The 21,139-nt window shown below is 45.1% G+C and overlaps 1 protein-coding gene across 1 annotated transcript in view; it reads left to right on the forward strand.

Moving 5' to 3' along the window:
• vps13c (vacuolar protein sorting 13 homolog C) overlaps positions 1–21,139 on the forward strand; it is an 88,749-nt gene that overhangs the window by 30,664 nt on the left and 36,946 nt on the right. Inside the window, exons 44-71 of the mRNA XM_030413265.1 lie at positions 4,060–4,227; positions 4,656–4,960; positions 5,529–5,676; positions 6,347–6,485; positions 6,660–6,781; positions 7,482–7,648; positions 8,332–8,579; positions 9,431–9,657; positions 10,725–10,817; positions 10,957–11,190; positions 11,276–11,407; positions 11,955–12,044; positions 12,316–12,471; positions 12,665–12,929; positions 13,237–13,397; positions 13,494–13,615; positions 13,818–14,115; positions 14,361–14,750; positions 15,035–15,139; positions 15,612–15,767; positions 16,148–16,273; positions 16,386–16,519; positions 16,756–16,882; positions 17,189–17,424; positions 18,398–18,542; positions 18,646–18,786; positions 18,861–18,942; positions 19,286–19,355. Of these exons, the coding sequence (XP_030269125.1) occupies positions 4,060–4,227; positions 4,656–4,960; positions 5,529–5,676; positions 6,347–6,485; positions 6,660–6,781; positions 7,482–7,648; positions 8,332–8,579; positions 9,431–9,657; positions 10,725–10,817; positions 10,957–11,190; positions 11,276–11,407; positions 11,955–12,044; positions 12,316–12,471; positions 12,665–12,929; positions 13,237–13,397; positions 13,494–13,615; positions 13,818–14,115; positions 14,361–14,750; positions 15,035–15,139; positions 15,612–15,767; positions 16,148–16,273; positions 16,386–16,519; positions 16,756–16,882; positions 17,189–17,424; positions 18,398–18,542; positions 18,646–18,786; positions 18,861–18,942; positions 19,286–19,355 (4,787 nt within the window). The remainder of the gene's footprint in view (positions 1–4,059; positions 4,228–4,655; positions 4,961–5,528; positions 5,677–6,346; positions 6,486–6,659; positions 6,782–7,481; positions 7,649–8,331; positions 8,580–9,430; positions 9,658–10,724; positions 10,818–10,956; positions 11,191–11,275; positions 11,408–11,954; positions 12,045–12,315; positions 12,472–12,664; positions 12,930–13,236; positions 13,398–13,493; positions 13,616–13,817; positions 14,116–14,360; positions 14,751–15,034; positions 15,140–15,611; positions 15,768–16,147; positions 16,274–16,385; positions 16,520–16,755; positions 16,883–17,188; positions 17,425–18,397; positions 18,543–18,645; positions 18,787–18,860; positions 18,943–19,285; positions 19,356–21,139) is intronic.

Here is a 21,139-nt window from a genome sequence, read left to right on the forward strand (position 1 = left end):
TAAAGAAGCCGTGGCAACACATTCATTTTTTATTATTTCTGTTCTATTACTCATTTCTAGTGGGAGGAGGGTCCATTTAGAGATGTCAGATTTGATCTCTTAATTTATGAGGCCGTAGTTGTTTTCAAAAAGTTTTGACATATCTTCTGTAATATGTATTCATAAATATTTTATTTTCATTTGAAATTATATTTCCGTTTGGTATCTGGTAGGGGAGTATAAGTAAATGTGAGGATTTGCGTGTTTTGAATATTTAGCTTATATCCAGAATATGAATATATTCATTTAGCAGGCACATCAGTATAGGGATGCTTGAGTCTGGGCTTGTAATAAAAAGCAGAACATCATCCGCAAACATACAAGTCTTATGTTCTTCTCCTCTAATCATAATCCCCTTTATCTCAGGGTGCTCTCTAATTGCTTGAGCCAAAGGTTCAATAAATGACCCAAATAGGGTTGGACTCGGGGGACAGCCCTGGTGTGTCCCTCTTTTCAAATAAATAGTTTGCGACAATTGTCGATTGACTCGGATCCTGGCTGCTGGAGAGAAGTACAACGCTCTAATACCTTTAAAGCAAAACTCTTGCCAAAATGCAACCTAGGATTTTATTGTGAATGTACCCGAGTCAAACCTTTGTGTAAAAGCATAATTATGATGAAAGAGGCACTTTTAAGATTTACTGTAGTTTCGTTTTCGGGCAAGCTCATTTTCATTGGAGTGCTGGTGCACTCGTACAATAGGATCAAAATCGCTATTTTTAAAAAACTAAGAAGGCTCGACACAACATGAAACTTTGCTCGTAGTATCACCAGGGTCTCTACACATGAACACGATATCTGTTGCTCATCTGCTCACCCACACCCTCGACCACATCACCCTCATCCTCCAGGAACTCCACTGGCTCCCCATCCCACAATGGATTCAATTCAAAATACTCCTCCTCACTCACAAAGCCCTTCACAACCAGAGAACCCCCTACCTTGCTGATTTGCTCCACCGTCCCGTACCCTCCGTTTCTCGACGCAGACTTCCTCCCTCCACCACATAGAACCAAGCACCGAACCTGGGGTGACAGAGCCTTCTCAATAACTGCCCCCTCCCTCTGGAACACCCTCCCCAAACACATCAGAGACTGTACAGACCTCAATACCTTATAAACACTCACCAAAACTCACCTTTTTAAAATTGCTTTTAATGTATAACTTGTCTCTTTCTTTATATTTAGAGGGCCAAGCCCGAGGGGCCGAGGAAACGGGTTATGCTTGCATACGCGTTTCCTAGGACCAGCGGTGCTAGGAACCCTATTGTAATTGTAAAGATTTATATTTTTATTTTTCTCTGGCTAAAAGTGGTGCTGCAGGCTAAACCGTGCAAGGGAGGGCAGTGCAATTTGGAGGGTTGGTCCAGACTCCTGCGAATATCTCTGACACAAAAAACTACATATATCCGCCTGCAGGGGGCGGTATAACCTAGGCCAACACGTTTTTGCCTATAACTCCCAAACCGTATGTCGTACATTCAAAAACCTTGTATCCCCAGATTCCCTGAATGGAGCTGAATCACTTTGCGATTGGCCACGCCCACTTCTGGTTAGAACGTTTTTTTCGCAAAATCGCAAAAAATTGAAAACCTACTTTTTCGAACTCCTCCTTGGGATTTTGTCCGATCTGTGTGAAACTTGGCACGTACACTCTTCAGCTCGATCTGATCTAAAGTTATCAAAAGAATTTTCTCGGTCAAAATGCGCGAATTATTCACGAACAAATTTCTGTAGCTAGCTATAAAGATGTAAACTGTTTGATATCTTGGTCAAACTAAATGCTGTGAACACCAAATTTGAGATCCTTGGTTGCCAGGACACTGGGAAGGGCTGAGCCCAATTTGGCGAATTTTGGCCACTAGAGGGCGCTAAAAAGATGGGAACTTTATATCTCTTGAACGGCGACACTGACTTTTACGAAATTTGGTCGGTATGATGTAGGGCCAATCCTGAGGCCATATCTTGAAGGTGGTCATGACTGGTCAATGTGGGCGCGGCTTATTACAAGATAAACGACAAACATTAATTTCAGCCAAACTCTTTATCCTGAGAGCTTTAAAATTTATATGGTACAGATAGAATAGGACACAGTTCTTCCAGACAAAAAATTGCATTTGTACTCCACTAGGTGGCGCTATAATGGATGCAATCGCGTTTTTGCCTGTAACTTCCACATTTTAAATACCACATTTGCAAACCTTATATCCATATCTTCCCTGGATAGAGCTGGGTTTTCTGACATAGGACACACCCACTTCTGCTGCACATTTCTTTTGCTAAAGTGCCACATATGCAAAACCTACTTTTTCGACCTCCTCCTTGGGATTTTGTCCGATCTGCGTGAAACTTGCAACGTACACTCTTCAGCTGGACCTGATCTAAAGTTATCAAAAGAATTTTGCTCTGTCAAAAAATGCGCAAATTATTAATGAACAAACTTCTGTAGCTAGCTATAAAGATGTAAACTGTTTGATATCTCGGTCAAACTAAATGCTATTAACACCTGTTACGACTGGCTCCGAGGCCACAACAAAATATGGATAATTGACACAGGATGAAACAACAGAGTTATGTTTATTGATTATGAACACAAATTAAATGTACAATGGAGTGTGGAAGTGTATATCAGTGGTGTAAGAGTGTGCTTGTATGTGGTGTCAAATGTGAGGTGCATGTTGTCCGGTGCAGAAAAGAACTAAACAGAACAAAACAAACAAAACAACAGCAGCAGCAGCAGGGTGTCGATCCTGAGGAAAGAGAGAGAGAGGACTTAAACCAGTCGGCTTAAATCAGCTGCAGAGCCAGGCCCAGGTGCTCCCAATCAGCCATCCCCTGCAACCTGCAACACACAGGACACAGCCATGGGCTAAGGGCCGTAACAACACCAAATTTGAGTTCCTTGGTTGCCAGGACACTGGGAAGGGATGAGCCGAATTTGGTGAATTTTGGCCCCTAGTAGGCGCTGAAAAGATGGGAAGTTTTTATCTCTTGAACGGCTTCACCGATTTTTACGAAATTTGGTCGGTATGATGTAGGGCCAATCCTGAGGCCATATGTTGAAGGTGGTCATGACTGGTCAATGTGGGTGTGGCTTATTACAACATAAACAACAAACATTAATTTCAGCCAAACTGTTATGCTGAGAGCTTTGAAATTTATATGGTAGATATAGAATAGGTGACAGTTCTTCCATACCAAAAATTGCACATGTACTCCAGTGGGTGGCGCTATAATGGATGCAATCGCGTTTTTGCCTGTAACTTCCACATTTCAAATAACACATTTGCAAACCTTATATCCATATGTTCCCTGAACACAGCTGTGTTTTCTGACATAGGACACGCCCACTTCTGCTGCAAATTTCCTTCGCTAAATCGCCACATATGCAAAACCTACTTTTTCCAACTCCTCCTTGGGATTTTGTCCGATCTGTGTGAAACTTGGCACGTACACTCTTCAGCTGGACCCCATCTAAAGTTATCAAAAGAATTTTGCTCGGTCAAACTAAATGCTATTAACACCAAATTGATGAGATCCTTGGTTGCCATGAGACTGGGAAGGGATGAGCCAAATTTGGCGAATTTTGGCCAATAAGGGGCGCTAAAAATATGGGAACTTTATATCTCTTGAACGGCTACACCAATTTTTACGAAATTTGGTCGTATGATGTAGGGTCAATCCTGAGGCCATATCTTGAAGGTGGTCATGACTGGTCAATGTGGGCGTGGCTTATTACAACAAATCACATCAGCACACATTCAGCCTTTTGCACTTCCAGTACACTTCCCATTACAGCGAATACCACGGCTCAGACGTTGGCCTGTGTCCTCACTTTTGCCTCGAGCCCGTCATCCTTTGGGGCCAACTTCCGTGGGCTCTGCGGGCGCTTGGCCCCCGTTCATAACTGCTTGCAGTTCTAGTTATTATCATTATTATTATTAGACTACCCTGGATTGACTTTGTTCTCTGCCTCTGAATTCCTGTTAAATAATGGTTGTTGACTCTTTTTGTCCTTCAGGCCATCTCCATCGTGGGTGATGAGGTGTTCAGCTTTACCATGAGTCTGACTCCTAATGCCACAGAGGGCGCAGGTTACACCGACACCAGCAAAACTGACGGCAGAGTGAAGCTGAGCGTAGGCTGCATTCAGGTGGTTTACCTGCACAAATTCATCATGTCTCTGCTGGTGAGTTTCAACTGAGTCAAAATGACTCAAGTTTGTTTAACTTAACAATGTGATGTTATTAATATGTTATTATAGTTGTGTCAGAAACAAGTTCACTGATATTAAAGCTTGAAACTGCTTAAGTCGCTTTGTTTTTTGTTGAAGTAACCCCCATCAGATGCTGTTTTGTTGTCTGCAACAGGTTTTTTTAATACTAACGATACATTGAGTAAAATTATTTTTCTTTTCAGGTTTGAATGTTTCTTTTTTATATTCAATATTTTTTACTTAATTCAATATTGAAGTGATAGTAGAGAAACCTTCTTATTATTGCAAGTCATTTTTATTTCCTGGATAACAAAGATATTTTAAATGCAGATTTTAATGTTGGCCCTATGTTGGTGTAGTAGTCAGTGACAGTTTTCATTGTTTGTGTCTGTTTCATTCAGAACTTCACTAACAACTTCCAGACGGCTAAAGAAGCTCTGGGCTCTGCGACAGCTCAGGCGGCAGAGAAGGCAGCATCCAGCGTGCGAGACTTTGCCCGCAAGAGTTTCCGTCTGTCCATGGACATCAAGCTGAAGGCTCCGCTCATCATCATCCCACAGTCCTCCACCTCCCACAACGCACTTGTGATGGACCTGGGTCTGATCACAGTGGGAAACAGCTTCTCTCTGCTGCCTGTGGACGGATGCCCACTGCCAGCAGTCATCGACAGCGTGAACGTCCAGCTGACACATCTCAAACTCTCCAGGTCAGTGAGTGGATTCAGGTCCAGCAATCTGCTCTATAGACAGCAGACAAACATCCTGAAACCAACAACTCTGCAATGTTATGTCATGACTAAAGATGTCACCAGGTTGTCTTCAGTGAGGACTAAAGATGTCACCAGGTTGTCTTTAGCCAGAACTAAAGACAACCTGGTGACATCTTTAGCCAGGACTAAAGATGTCACCAGGTTGTCTTTAGTGAGGACTAAAGATGTCACCAGTTTGTCTTTAGCCAGGACTAAAGATGTTATTAGGTTGTCTTTAGTCAGGACGAAAGATGTCACCAGGTTGTCTTTAGCCAGGACTAAAGATGTCACTAGGTTGTCTTTAGTCAGGACTAAAGATGTCGCCAGGTTGTCTTGTTTGTCTTGACAATAGACAGAATTACTCCAAACGGGCTTAGCGGTTAGGGTTACTCTTTGAAGAGCAGGAGCAGAACTTCAACGTTTCTTTGGGGCATTCATGCATTTACACTTAATATAGACTGGGTCATTGTCTAAATTTCTCAAGAAGCAATTATTTATTTTTTCAACTGTGGTACCTGTCCATCAGGACCTGTGGCGACTGGACCTCGGGTCAACCCAGCACCGAGCTGCTAGAACCAGTAAACCTGCGCCTAAACATCAAGAGGAACCTGGCAGCTTCCTGGTTCAAGAAGATGGTAGCCATAGAAATCGATGGAGATCTAAAGCCCATGAAGGTAGGAGGAGGAGGAGGAGCCCCAGTACTGATGGCTGTTTCTTTTCAGCCTGGCTCTGTTCTTCTCTTCTTCAGAATCAGTTGGGTTTAAAAAAAATTAAAAAAACAAAAAAGTAAATAGAATAATTATTGTGACGCTGGACTCATTTTTAAGCTAGTGACTAAAACCCTTGCAGAGTCAAATACCATTAAAATTACTGACTCACATATTTATCCCTGCTAACCCTTTGTTTTCTGTTTCTAACTCCTCTGTCCTTGTTTTCGCAACCAGTTGACATGTACACCACCTAAGGTACAGTTCTCTCTGAGGACAGTCCTCTCCTGTAGTTTTGAGGTGTAGCATCACTAGTGTCTTTGTCGTCGTAGTGATATGACCTGTGGAGATCCAGCAGGCATCGTGATCAGGGTTGTGACGACTGCTGGTCAGATTTGAAGAGATGATTGTTACAGAATGTGTTTCTGGCTGAATGGCAGGGCTGATGAAAACAAACCTTCAATTACTGAAATCTTTTTGCGAACCTTTTTCCATCTGACAAAACGTTGTATCTATGTTCACCATCGGCCTGATGAAACGAGTGTGTAGAGGTCCTGACATTTTGTCACAGCTGGGTGTAATCAGCAGGTCAGTGTTTGTGTCTGTAATGAGTGTAGTGTCTGTGCTCCGTCTGTAGGTGGAGCTCAGTCAGGGTGACCTAAAGGTGCTGCTGAGGATCCTGATGGAGAATCTAGGAGAGGCTGGTGGTCTGGAGCCCACCGCCCAGAGACAGAGGGTCGGCGTGCAGCTGCAAGCAGCCGGAGACCCCCCGACAGGTCTGACAGATTCATATTTGCATATTTATATTGATTCAGCTTCTGTCTCTTAGCTGATGAGCACTGATGAGATCAGTTTTATAATTGTGATGTTTTTTCTTGACTCTTGATCCTTTCAGCGTTTTGTTGTATGTGTGTTATTAATCTTAATTGTTAATCTTGAACTTTACTCAGGTGATGTTGGGAAGCCAACTGCAATCAGCGAGGAAGAGGAGGATGGAGCTCTGGAGACCATGAAGTTTAACTTTAACATTGAGTCTCTTGGACTGGTTCTGTACAGCAACGACCCAATTCAGGTGAGTCAGAACATAAAGAACAGCTGCTGATGGATTTTAGTTAGACTTCTGATTAGGTTTTGTCAGTGTTGCGGAAAGTTCGTTGTGCATTTCCTCCTGATGCTTTGATGAGGAAACTCAAATCAGCAGCTGTTTTAATTTTCTTTTGATTTTGGATTCTATATTATGTCAACAGGAAACAAGTCTCATCCTGACCCGCGTGTCTGCTTTTCATAATCACGGGTTGAAGAACCTTTTAGTTCTTGACAACTAGCTCCTGGGTACACTGTGTGGACACATGGCTTTTGCTTTTTTGTCTCTATTCGTTAAGCAAGTGGCTAGATAGATAAGTAGATTTTAATGTGTTGAATGTAAGAATATGTAATAATCATCATGAGCAGATCCTGTAAGGTGACCAAAAAACAAAACAAAGGGTTCCAGGTCTCAGTTTGTTGAAGTGATGACCTGTGACCATAAGACTTTATCATCAATCACAGTTTTTTATTCTTCAGGATGAATACAATTAAATTTTTGTATTAATTTTGAAACAAAAATCCTAAAGTTTCCGTTCAGTCTGTCATTCAAGTTGTTGACAAAGAGGGCTGAATCACCTCAAACAGGATCAGCTGGTTCAGGATCATCTGGGTAAGGATCAGCTGGTCCAGGATCAGCCCTGTGGTTGTTGGACCTTGTGTCTGATTGTTGTTCTTGTTGTGTGTAGCCGTCAGACCTGCAACACCAAGAGAACCTCAGACTGGGCGAGTTCACCCTCCACCTCCTGAAGACTTCAGGGAGGATCCTGACCAACGGCAACATGGAGGTGACCACAATCCTTACCGCCTGCACTCTGGACGACCTGAGGATGGGCATGGAGAGGGTGACCTCACGGTAACATGGCATCTGCTTTCTCTCAGCATGTCTGAGAATGTGTCTCATGAACTATGAATCAGGGGCAGCTGTGGCTCAGGGGTAGAGCCAGCGTCTTTTTACCGGAAGGTCGCTGGTTCGATTCCCCTGGTCTGAATGTTGAAGTGTCCTTGGGCCAGATGCTGAACCCCAAACTGCTCCTGATGTGCTGGTCGGCACATCAGTGTATGAATGTATGTATGAATGACTCGCGCTATATAAGTCACTTTGGACAAAAGCGGCTGTTAAATGCCCTAAATCTAAATGTAATGAATCTCAGTTTATTCAGGAAGTTCTCTTCTTCTTCAGAGTGTTAGTTTGGTTGCAGGTTGATTTACTCCAGACCTTTGCTGACATCTTGTGGTTCTGTAGCTTCACATTTTAATCAGAACGGAACATCTTTCACAAAATAATCCTCAACAGTTTTACTGCAGAAAACCTCACTTTAATGCACATATGTAAAACTTATATTTTGGGTTTGAGAATAAATCTCTTCAACTTATATGTAGAATTAATTTCATATAAGAATTCTGTTCTGGATATATTTGGGTTAAAATTAGGTTGTTTGTAGTGACAGCTGTAAACCTGTTGTCTATCAATGTTTAATTACATTGATTATAATCTCAGTCTGAGTGAAACCTGTGCTAACTGTTGTGTTTCCTCAGGATGGTCGGCCGGAGAGACGAGCAGAGCTCTGAGGCCATGATCGATTTGACATATCGACAGAGCGCTGGAGAGCGGGAGGTGGTTGCTGTTCTGCAGAAACTCAATGTGTGTGCCAGCGTGGAGTTTCTGATGGCTGTCACAGATTTCTTCCTGCAGGCTCTGCCACAGAGTTCATATCCGACCACTGCAACGAGTGACAGACTACCGCTGAGACAGACTGCTGAGCCGCGAGCCAGTGCCAAGACTGGTGAGACCCAGAAACCAACATCAAGGAACGGCCAGTCTGCCTATATCTAACAAAACACTAAAAACAAAGCTCAGTTAAAAAAAAATTAACAGTAAATAAGTAATACTTACTAGAGTAATACAGGGTCAGGACAGTCGCATCTGAGCTGTGAGATGATTGAATGAATCATCATTCTGCACAGAATCAGGTTCAGTTTTCTGACTAATCTTTGCTTTGTCTTACAAAAATACTAATGCTTTAAATCGAGCCAAGAAAGTTGGCCATAGACTTGGAATGAGGTTGGAAACCACTGGGGTAAAATAGATTTAAAATGTAAGTAAGTTTAGTCTGTATGAAATGTAGATTTTGAACTGTCCAGTTACTGATGATGTGACTGTTGTCTTTCAGCTAAATTATCCACAAACATGCACATGACATCTGCTTCACCTGCTGATCTGAGCGCCAGCTGAAGCAGATGTCATGTGCATGTTTGTGGATAATTTAGCTGAAAGACAACAGTTACAGACAGAATAGACTGTAAAGACACTCCCATACTCTGTACAGACACTCCCACACACTGTAAGGACACTCCCATACTATGTAAGGACATTCCCACACACTGTAAGGACGCTGCCACACACTGTAAGAACACTCCATGGATGAGAGGTGAAACGTCTTCAACCAACTGAAACAAGTCCAGTTGACTATGAAACAGCACTTAGAGTTACCTGAAGAGTTGTGTTTCTCTTGATTATTTATCATAACACGAATTAAGAATTAAGATTCATACAAACTAAATAAACAGAAATAGAAACTACAGTAGGATCTAGCCTGTTCAGACTTGTTAAATACATCTCATCTTCTCTCTGCAGCCCCAATGGTTAGGACTCGTATTCGAGCTGTGGTCGTGGACCCGGAGGTGGTGTTTGTGGCCAGTCTGATGAAGGCTGACGCCCCCGCCCTCGTGGCCTCCTTTCAGTGTGACTTCACCCTGCAAATTGACGACGACGGGTCACAGAACATGAGAGCCAACCTGAGAGAGTTCAAGGTCCTTGCCTGCCCATTCATTCGAGACAAGGAGGCCAAGGCTGTAACCACTGTAAGATCACATGACCACATGTGGGGACACAGCAGCAAGTCACATATGGGGACACAGCAGCAGGTCACATGTGGGGACACAGCAGCAGGTCACATGTGGGGACACAGCAGCAGGTCACATGTGGGGACACAGCAGCAGATAAAACATGTGGGGACACAGTAGCAGGTCACTTTGGGGACACAGCAGCAGGTCACATGTGGGAACACAGCAGCAGGCCACATGTGGGGACACAGCAGCAGGTCACATGTGGGGGACACAGCAGCAGGTCACATGTGGGGGACACAGCAGCAGGTCAACATGTGGGGACACAGCAGCAGGTCAACATGTGGGGACACAGCAGCAGGTCACATGTGGGGGACACAGCAGCAGGTCACATGTGGGGACACAGCAGCAGGTAAACATGTGGGGACACAGCAGCAGGTAAACATGTGGGGACACAGCAGCAGGTAAACATGTGGGTAACAGGAGCAGGTAAACATGTGGGGGACACAGCAGCAGGTCACATGTGGGGGACACAGCAGCAGGTAAACATGTGGGGACACAGCAGCAGGTCAACATGTGGGTAACAGGAGCAGGTAAACATGTGGGGGACAAAGCAGCAGATAAAACATGTGGGGACACAGCAGCAGGTCACATGTGGGGACACAGCAGCAGGTCACATGTGGGGACACAGCAGCAGGTCACGTGGGGGACACAGCTGCAGGTAAACATGTGGGGGACAAAGCAGCAGATAAAACATGTGGGGACACAGCAGCAGGTCACATGTGGGGACACAGCAGCAGGTAAACATGTTGGGACACAGCAGCAGGTAAACATGTTGGGACACAGCAGCAGGTAAACATGTTGGGACACAGCAGCAGGTCACATGCGGGGACACAGCAGCAGGTCACATGTAGGGACACAGCAGCAGGTCAACATGTGGGGACACATTTGGTGATTTAATCAATGTTTGCCATACATGTAAGGGTTCATGTTGCAGATTCGCCTCCCGACCTGCAGACTATGAAATTACTGTGTCTCATCTGCAGCTCAAACTGTTTTCTCATCAGTCTGACTCGGTCCAATAGGTGTTGCGACCCTGCTCGGTTGCCTTGGAAACAAAAACCCAGCCCAACCAGCCACTAAAAGGCTCTATGACGGTGGAGGAGGTCATTGTAAAGGTACATTCATGTGTCACATTCTATAAAAATGTATTTATGGGTCTATTGAACTCAACAATTCAAAAGCAAGTGATAGAAATGACGGACGAGGGTCCAGCTGCTAAACAGATGGTGAGCTCATCATCAGTTGGTCCCACAGATCTCTCCGTTTATCCTCAACACCGTGATGACTATAACAGCTGCCATGACAACAAAGCAGTCTGACGAGCAAACGCAGGAGTCCAAGTCAAAGGTCAATGACCTCTGGTCGGTCATGAACATCTACAGCTGTAACTTCTGGTTCCTGGGGGTTGACCAGGCCGCTGAGGCCACCGAGAGCTTCAGAGAGCCAGATGGTTGCAACCAGGGTGAGAGCTTTGCTGCAGAGGTCAAGGTACCACATTTCAGTTCCTCTTGATATTTTATTCTGAAAGGTGGTTAAGTCTTTTTGCTGCTGACAAGGACTTGTTGTCTTACAGGTGGTCCAGTTGACTCTGGAGTCTGGTTTGGGTCATCGGACTGTCCCTCTGCTGCTGGCTGAGTCCTCCTTCAATGGGTCAGCCAAGAACTGGTCATCTCTGCTGCAGCTGAGAGCCGACATGACGCTGGAGGTGAGAACTGATCATAAACCTGTCCTTCTCCCCTTGATCATGAACCTGTCCTTCTCCCCCGATCATGAACCCTCTCCCCCGATCATGAACCCTCTCCCCTGATGAAGAACCTGATGAAGAACCTGTCCTTCACCCCTGATGAAGAACCTGTCCTTCACCCCTGATGAAGAACCTGTCCTTCACCCCTGATGAAGAACCTGTCCTTCACCCCTGATGAAGAACCTGTCCTTCACCCCTGATGAAGAACCTGTCCTTCACCCCTGATGAAGAACCTGTCCTTCACCCCTGATCATGAACCTGTCCTCCCCTGAATAAATGTATGTTCAGCCTATCTTGGAAAACTTAACTAAGCATTTCACCTGCCTTGTTTGGCTGGAGATGCTTCTGTCACTGTGTCATCAATGTGAACTTTGACTTGTGGATTGAAAACCTCAAACTCAATGTGAACTGATCTGGTGACTTAAACAAATAAACATGTTGATCATGAATGGTTTAGAATGCTGACAATGTGATTTGTGTGTGTGTGTGTGTGTGTGTGTGTGTGTAGGTGAACTACTTTAATGAGATCCATGCAGTGTGGGAGCCTCTGATTGAACGAGTCGACAGCGGCAGACGCAGGTGGAACCTGGAGCTTGAGGTAAATCTGTTAGCCACTGATTCAGATCTGAAACCTCATGGGGAAAAAAACAGAGGATTGTGTGTGGGAGTGTCTTCAGGACGCACAGATGTCATAAGAGACCAACAAAACAATCAAAAATTATGATATGAATTATGATGACATTTAAATGGGTCGGTTTAAAAATAGATATACTGTTTGTTTGAACTATAAGAATTCTGATCCAGGAGGACGATTCAGGGGAGAAAAAATTTGATGAAAAATCTTTCACTTTTTGTCCTCATTCCTTCAGATGAAGAACAACCCGGTCCAGGACAAGAGTCCCATCCACGGGGATGATTTTGTCATTCTTCCAGAACCTCGCACAGCCATCAACATCTGCTCGAAAGACACCATGAACATCACCGTCTCTCAGTGCAGCCTCAACGTCCTGCACAACCTCGCTAAGGTACAACAAATCACCACATCTTCTACAGACTTTATCAGAAAGTGAAAATGTGAGTTTTTGTGCAGCAAAAATTATCATTGCCAACTGAACAGGAAATTAAATCCTTTTCATGATCTGCTGTTTAATTCATCTACTGACTGAATGGCAGAAAAAAAACATGCAATCAATATTACATTTTCATTGTTTTGATCAGGCATTCTCTGAAGGCACAGCCTCCACCTTTGACTATTCTCTGAAGGAGAAGGCCCCCTTCACCATCAGAAACACTCTCGGGATTCCTCTCATCGTGCAGCACAGTGCCAACCTGAGGCAAGTGGGTCCAGCAGCACAAGGAAAACTACACGAGCTGTCTGTGGATCAGAGCATGGACCTGGAACACTCCATGTTCAAACCGTCGTCACGAGGAAAACTGTCGGCGCTTCAACGTCAAGAGAGCTGCCTGTTCAACCTCACCATCGGTCAGAACGCTGCACTGTCACTATTGTCTCATCCTGTTACATGTAGAAGGAACAGACAAGTAACAGATCTAATCTGTTTTCTTGCTCAGCAGAATATATTCTTTGGAAGCGTAGTTCATGCTAACACTAAGCACACACCATTGGCAGATGATAGACCAGTACCATCCATTAACACTGAGTGACAGGACTGAACGAGACAGTGTTAATATCTGGTTATGGAAACTGTCCAACAGAAGAACCTGTAGACCTGTAAATGATGACATGTGAATTACGACTAAAGGTGGCTGATGTGTCTCTGAACCCGCAGTTCCTTCTGGATACAGTGAGATCTCCAACATTGCTGTGGACAAACCAGGTCGCCGCCTCTACAACATCCGTGGTCCAATGCTGCAGGAGGCAGTTTCTGTGCTGCTGCAGATCGATGCTGCAGACGGCAATAAGGTCATCACTGTCCGCTCGCCACTGCAGGTCTGACTAACAAACACTCACAAACCTCAGCACACATTCCTGTGACAGCGTGAACCGACAGCAAGATGGCTTCTTTCTCATTGTTTGTGTTTCCAGATAAAGAATCACTTCTCTGTGCCGTTCACCATCATGAAGTACTGTCCAACATCCAGGAGCCTGCAGAGTGTAGGACAGGCTGAACCTGAGAGAGAGTTTCACATTGCCTTAGAAACATACAGGTAGACTCACACCGCCCTGCTTAGAGGCACGAGGGAACTCACAGTGATGGTCAGATAGCATGCAGCACCATGTTTCGCCAGTGTCACATGTTTGTTTCATGTTTATTCTTCCATCAACTTTGTAACCAGAGTTTCCGTAGGTTGTTCTGCTCCAGGTGTACAAAAGATGTTGACAGTGGCGTTTTATCCCCTCAACCTCCAGATGTCAGTTATTTGTGCGTCCAGCGGGATGTCTGGATGGTCAGTACGGCCCGTCCTCCACCTGCGTGGCGTGGAAGGAGCAGGTGCACCGCAGCTCTGAGGTGAGTTCGGTGCTTCAGTGTCCAGCGGTCGACAGCAGCCTGCTGCCGCTCATGGTCAGCACGCTGGCCGTCCCTGACGACCTGCGACACATCGCCAGCCACGGAGAGGAAGACTGGGACCCCGCCTACATCATCCACCTCCACCCTGTGGCCACGCTACGCAACCTGCTACCCTACACCGTCCGCTACATGATGGAGGTACACAGAACCCGAACAAATGGAGACAAAAACAAATTAATAAAAGGGCAATACATAAAAACAAGTTCATCGATTTTTGTTAATTAATGTGAATCAAAATGAAAGAAGATGATCCAGAGAATTAATCTCTCCATTATTTATACAAATGAGCCAGACAGTCATAAGATTTATGTCATCTGCACCTGATTTGGTCTGATTTGGTCTGATTTGGTCTGATGTGGTCTGATGTGGGCTTGTCTCCTCAGAGCTCTGCAGACTCTTACGAGCTTCAGGAAGGCAGCACGTCGGACCTCCTGAACGCTCGTGTCTCAGGTGAGATCATGTCGTTGGTGCTGATGAGGTATCAGGGCCGCGACTGGCACGGACACATTCGTATCGAAAAGGAATCGCCAGAGTTCTTCGCCGTGTGTCTCACCTGCGACTCCGACACCAGCATGACTCTGGACGTGAGCGTTCATGTGACAAGGACAGCGAGCCGCCTATTGCTCTCCCTCTTCAGCCCGTACTGGATTATCAACAAGACTTCTCGAGTGCTGCAGTACCGAGCCGAGGATGTAAACGTCAAACACCCGGCTGACTGCCGAGACATCATCCTGTTCTCCTTCAGGAAGAAGAACCTGTTCAGCAAAAGCAAGGTGAGCAAACACCTGGACAGGTTCAGATATGTTCGTCTGTCAATAAAACGTTCGACTCCAGTGATCACACAACCTCTCATCCAGCGCCAGTGTCTGGACAATCGCATCCTTTCCCCAGAATCTTTCAGGTCCCACCAAACTTTTGGGTTTGCATCCAAATTTGTGTGTCTTTACCTTCATCATAAACGTTTTATGTTGGTCCTACAAAACATTTGGGTTTGTACTGATTGATTTGATTTGATTGAGCCGCTGAATAAAAACTTGCGTGTTGCTGTTTGTCGCAGCTCCAGTTGTGTGTCTCCACCAGCTCCTGGTCTGATGCCTTCTCTCTGGACACGGTGGGAAGTTACGGCTGTGTTCGCTGTCCCGCCAACAACATGGACTTCCTGGTAACTAAAAACCTGTTCAGATGAAAGATTTTGGTCATTTACCTATTTAAAACCGAAATAAATAATCTCCAAGCCCACTCTGACATGTAAAACATACAGTTTCCATGAAAACTGAGAAGACGATGAAGACTGTGTGGTCATGTAAAAAGCTCCTGAACAAGCACTCGATCAGACTAAATTATATCTGAGTAGAAGTCAAGAGGAAGTTGAAGCTGAAGCAGTCAATTCATAGATGATAGATTGAGGGAAAATGAAGGCAAACAATTTTTGATAGAAGATTCATTTTTTCCTAATTTCCAACAAAAAACCGCACCAATATTTTTAAGTCAATTTGTGTTTCAGGAAGTTTTCATTAATGTTTTTTCTTTATAGATATGAACTTTATAGACCAAGTGAATTATTGATTCATTGATTGATAAAACAATTGTTATTTGCAGCCCACTGGCTTCATAGCTCTTCTTTGTTTGTCCAGGTGGGTGTTAGTATCCAGATGAGCAGTTTTAATTTGACCAGGATCGTCACAATGAGTCCTTTCTACAATCTGGTGAACAAGTCGTCGTATGAGCTGGAGGTGGGAGAAGTCACCAGCCAGACCTCCACCAGGTGGCACTACATCGCTTCCACAGAGGTGAATATGACTCCGGACTCAGCCTGAGTCTGTCTGTGGGACACAACACTACACACTTCATCTCCTAGAGAGCATTGCTGTGAGAACTGTCCAATCAGAGAGCTTCAGACTGTAGATTTTGTTGAATAAATTCTCAGATTTTAATCCGTTATGTAGCTGTGGCGTTGACTCAACAGTCTCTAAATGGAGGCTTCTCCATAGTAACAGCCCCTAAGGCTCATAGGTGCTGGCGAGAGGACTGTGGCCCAGCAGGTCTTTATGTCCAGTGTTTCCTGCTCTCTGGAAACATTCGGGTTTATATCTGCAGTCTGACAGAACAGCAGCTCAGAGCACCAAGATTAATGTTGTGTGGTTGTTGATGTGTTGTTATGGTTCTGCAGTGTCTCCCTCTGTGGCCTGAGAACCCTTCAGGGAAGTTGTGTGTCCGTGTGGTCGGATCTGAATCCACTTCCAAGTTCTTCTTCTTTAACTGCCAGGACAATGGCACGCTTCTGAGCCTCGACATGGTCAGTGTCTGCTTGACCAATCACATCAGCTGACTCTCCTCTCTGAGTTTGGTACATTTGAGGGCCTCTTACGTGTGTGTGTGTGTGTGTGTGTGTGTGTGTGTGTTTTCAGTGCGGTGGGATCATTGTGGACGTCAACATCTCTGATCTCTCCACCGTCATCGGCTTCACAGATTATTATGAAGGAGCAGCTCCGGCTCTGCTGCTCAACCACACACCCTGGGTTACCATCAGCTACAAGCAGAGGTCCACACACACACATATACACAAACATTTCACATCCTTTGAGTTTTTTGTTTTTTTTGAGGCTCTCCAATGCCTGGCCCCAGGAGGGGGCTCTGATCCATCTTTGTGCTGGGATACTCTGCTCTTGGTTTTTATCTAAGCTTTGTCCGCATAAGTCTGCACATCATGATATTGAGTCAATGCACAATGAAATCGTATAATGAGAACCATCTCCCCTCTCTCTGTTTCTCACTCAGCGGCTCGGCGGCAGTTCATCAGCTGAACCCGGGCGAGGCTCGGCTGTTTGCGTGGGATGACCCTGCAAGCGTCCGAGCACTCAGCTGGAGCTGCATGGAACATTCTGCAGAGCTGGACCTGCTGAAGGTGGGACCCCATGTTGTTACATTTTTCAGTTAATAGTGACAAAGAACTGCAAGATCATTTTTATTTTCATAATCTGGATCAGTACAGTAACTGGACAAATGCTTTGAATAAATTAAAGAAATAGAAGACCAAGAAAAGAACCAGTGTGAGCTACATGTGGAGACAGGACGCTTTCTGAAAACATGTCAGCATCAACTCATTTATAACCAGATGAAACAAGGTCATTTCCTGGAGCTGATGAAGATTAAAACATCACATCACCCCTCAGTCCTCCCCTGACTGTCAGCATGTCTCTGTGTGCTTCAGGACCAGGTGGGTCAGTTCTCCTACGACAGCCTGTCTCAGGTCCACTGGGTCTCCTTCCTGGATGGACGTCAGCGGGTGCTGCTGTTCACAGAGGACGTTGCCGTGGTGACGAAGGCTCGGCAGGCTGAGGAGCTGGAACAGTTCCAACAGGAAGTGAAGGTGTCACTACAGAACCTCGGACTATCTCTGATCAACAACACTGGCCGGCAGGAGATCGCTTACATCGGCATCACCAGGTAACAAGGCACGTGTGTGTGTTACAGCTCAGCTGTGTGTGTGTGTTACAGCTCAGTTGTGTGTGTGTGTTACAGCTCAGGTGTGTGTGTGTGTTACAGCTCAGCTGTGTGTGTGTGTTACAGCTCAGCTGTGTGTGTGTGTTACAGCTCAGCTGTGTGTGTGTGTTACAGCTCAGCTGTGTGTGTGTGTTACAGCTCAGTTGTGTTTGTGTGTTACAGCTCAGTTGTGTGTGTGTGTTACAGCTCAGCTGTGTGTGTGTGTTACAGCTCAGTTGTGTGTGTGTGTTACAGCTCAGTTGTGTGTGTGTGTTACAGCTCAGTTGTGTGTGTGTGTTACAGCTCAGTTGTGTGTGTGTGTGTGTGTGTGCGTGTTACAACTCAGGTGTGTGTGTGTGTTACAGCTCAGCTGTGTGTGTGTGTTACAGCTCAGTTGTGTGTGTGTGTTACAGCTCAGCTGTGTGTGTGTGTTACAGCTCAGTTGTGTGTGTGTGTTACAGCTCAGTTGTGTGTGTGTGTTACAGCTCAGTTGTGTGTGTGTGTTACAGCTCAGTTGTGTGTGTGTGTGTGTGTGTGCGTGTTACAACTCAGGTGTGTGTGTGTGTTACAGCTCAGTTGTGTGTGTGTGTTACAGCTCAGGTGTGTGTGTGTGTTACAGCTCAGGTGTGTGTGTGTGTGTGCGCGTACAACTCAGGTGTGTGTGTGTGTGTGTGTGTGTTACAGCTAAGGTGTGTGGTGTGTGTGTGTGTTACAACTCAGGTTTGTGTGTGTGTGTGTTACAACTCAGGTTTGTGTGTGTGTGTGTTACAGCTCAGGTGTGTGTGTGTGTTACAGCTCAGGTGTGTGTGTGTTACAGCTAAGGTGTGTGTGTGTGTTACAGCTCAGGTGTGTGTGTGTGTTACAGCTCAGGTGTGTGTGTGTGTTACAGCTCAGGTGTGTGTGTGTGTTACAGCTCAGGTGTGTGTGTGTGTTACAGCTCAGGTGTGGTCTGGGAGATGAAGCCAAAGAATCGTTGGAAGCCGTTTAGTCAGAAAAACATCAACCTGCTGGAGAAAACTTACCAGAGTCAGCTGAGTGGGAAGACTGAGGGGGGCTGGGTCAAACTGGAGACCAACCTGGAGGTCAGAGGCCAACACACACTCACACACTCACACATTCACACACCAAACACAAACGTAAACACAATAAGAGCTGGCAAGAGTTTGTGATGTCAATGGTCTTCAGGTGAACCTCAGCGGAGCCACCATGATGATGCGTCAGCCATATTCCTGCCCGGTGAGGAGGAACTTCTTGTCTGGGATCCAAGTAGAGTTCAAACAGTCGCTGCACCAGCGCAGTCTGAGGGCCCAGCTGTACTGGCTGCAGGTAAACACACACCTGAACACATACAAACCCTCAGAAACACTCTCCTGAATGACTGACGTGATTTTTGTGCGCAGGTGGATAACCAGCTGCCAGGTGCCATCTTCCCCATCGTCTTCCATCCTGTTCCTCCTCCCAAATCCATCGCTCTGGACTCAGGTGGGTCATCATGATTACCTGCTTCTACATGTCTGATCTCACCTGTTCACCTGTCGAGGCACAAACCAAACTAACCTGAGTGTCTTGACTCCAGGAGCTGTAACCAGCTACCTGTTTGCCTCATCCAGCTTTGTTTAACATTAAGTCATAGAAGTGATTTTGTCCAGAACAAAAGATCTTAGTCTTTGATGTGATTAACTCAGGGATTGATGATCGGAGCAGTGACGTCAGGTTCTGCTGCTCTGAGACAGAATATTTTTTTTGATAAGGACTTATAAAGATGAATTATTTTTTAAAGTTACGTGTTTAGTTTGATCTTTAAGTCTAAGCTCTGCCTCCACAGAGCCAAAGCCTTTCATCGACGTGTCCATCATCACCAGGTTCAACCAGCACAGCAGCGTCATGCAGTTCAAGTGAGTTAAATCCAGATAACCAATCTAAAGTGAGCTATAACCAGTTTAAAGTGAAATTTAACCAGTTTAGAATAGAGTTTTTCCGATACCAGTATCGGTATCGATAGGGGCGAGTTTGTGAGTCTATGCACGATATGATACCACTTAATCTAGAAACAGACCCTGCTGCTCCTTGTTGAGGTCGACAGTTGCTATTTCTCTGAAGAATCTTAGACTCAGTGTGACGTAGGCGGCTGTGTCTCATGGGTAGAGCCAGCGTCTTGTTATCGGAAGGTCGCTTGTTCGATTCCCCTGGTCTGCATGTGGAAGTGCTGGTCGGCACCTTGCATGGCAGCCATCACTATCAATATATGAGTGTATGTATGAATTACTGTACGAAATGAATCAGATCTCTTTCATACAAGCAGCATGGAGAGTAGACTCGCACTGTTCTCTGCAGTCCTCCAAATGTTTCCAACTTAAATACAACAGACTCGGGGTCACATACTTGTATGACAGTCATAATCACTTTTTCCCTGAACAATGACCCCCTGATGTTTATGTTGATCATGCCTTTCCCAGGCAGTGACCATTTGATGTTTTATTGGAATGTAGATGTCATTCTAACTACCTTCCTTCCTGTAAACACCTCAGGTGCTAAGGATTGCCCCTCCTGTGACTTTTTGACCTCTTCTAATACTAACAAAGCCCCACACCTTAGGTGAAGGGGAATCTCCCCCTCCTCTCACATGCTGGTATCTTCTCTACTATGCATTGATTTCTGAATTCAACACTATTTAATTTCCCACACGTTTCACAGTGGAAATCAGTTCTTCTTCACTGCTCTAAATCCAACAGCCGTAGCAGTTACTCTGGATAACCACACTGGTAAAATGACGACATGTTCAGTATGTAAGGATGTAGTATGGAGAGGTGGCGCGACCGTTGCCCATTTCAACACCAGCAACCTTATAAAGTGTCTGAAATGAATCACATGAAAGAGTGCGATGAAACTGCTCTCCCCAAACTTTGTGAAACAGTGAGGGAACTGAAAGGCGAGCAGGCGATCAGCTTTACTGCTGACATTTGGACCTCTGACATGTCTTTGCTGACAATCAACATTTCAGAGTGCTGCAAGCAAACTTGTCCTCTTAGTAAACTTTTAAGGGAATTATTTATTCCTACATTTATTTAAGGTGCAGTCTCATTACTATTTTCACTTGTTCTATTTAATAAGGGTCTGCACTTTCACAGAACTGTCATCTATTCCTGGATTTCCTACAGACTGTCAACATAGTTAATTAAAGAATGTTGTATGGCATCATTCTCTGAGTCAGGCCTTACAACAATCAGAGCAATCATATCACATCCATACAGGGTTAGTAGCATATACAGCTGTCACAAGAAAAAAGAATCTGCTTTTTTATCGGACACCTACTCTGTATCGGCCGGTACTCAAAGCCCAGGTATCGGAATTGGTATCAGGAAGGAAAAACTGACATCAGAGCATCTCCGGTTTAAAGAACAGAATGCCACCTGTCCCAACTTCACACTGAACATGGCAGCTTACCACTAACCTGGTCGCAAGCTATACAAGCTAACAGCTGTTAGTGTTCCCGAACACTGTTTTGTTGGAGCACCATCCTGCATCGTGTTGAACATGTTTTCCCTGTAGTAGAGAGACGACTCAGGTGAAGTCAATCAGTTTAAATGTGGTAACAGATGTTCAGCAGCTGACCATTCTGATGTGGAGGAGTGTCCTTCATAACCTCTGTGAGCATTAATGAGTACTCTGTTTGTGTACT

Source organism: Sparus aurata, chromosome 4, assembly GCF_900880675.1.
Source record: "Sparus aurata chromosome 4, fSpaAur1.1, whole genome shotgun sequence".
Taxonomy (NCBI): domain Eukaryota; kingdom Metazoa; phylum Chordata; class Actinopteri; order Spariformes; family Sparidae; genus Sparus; species Sparus aurata.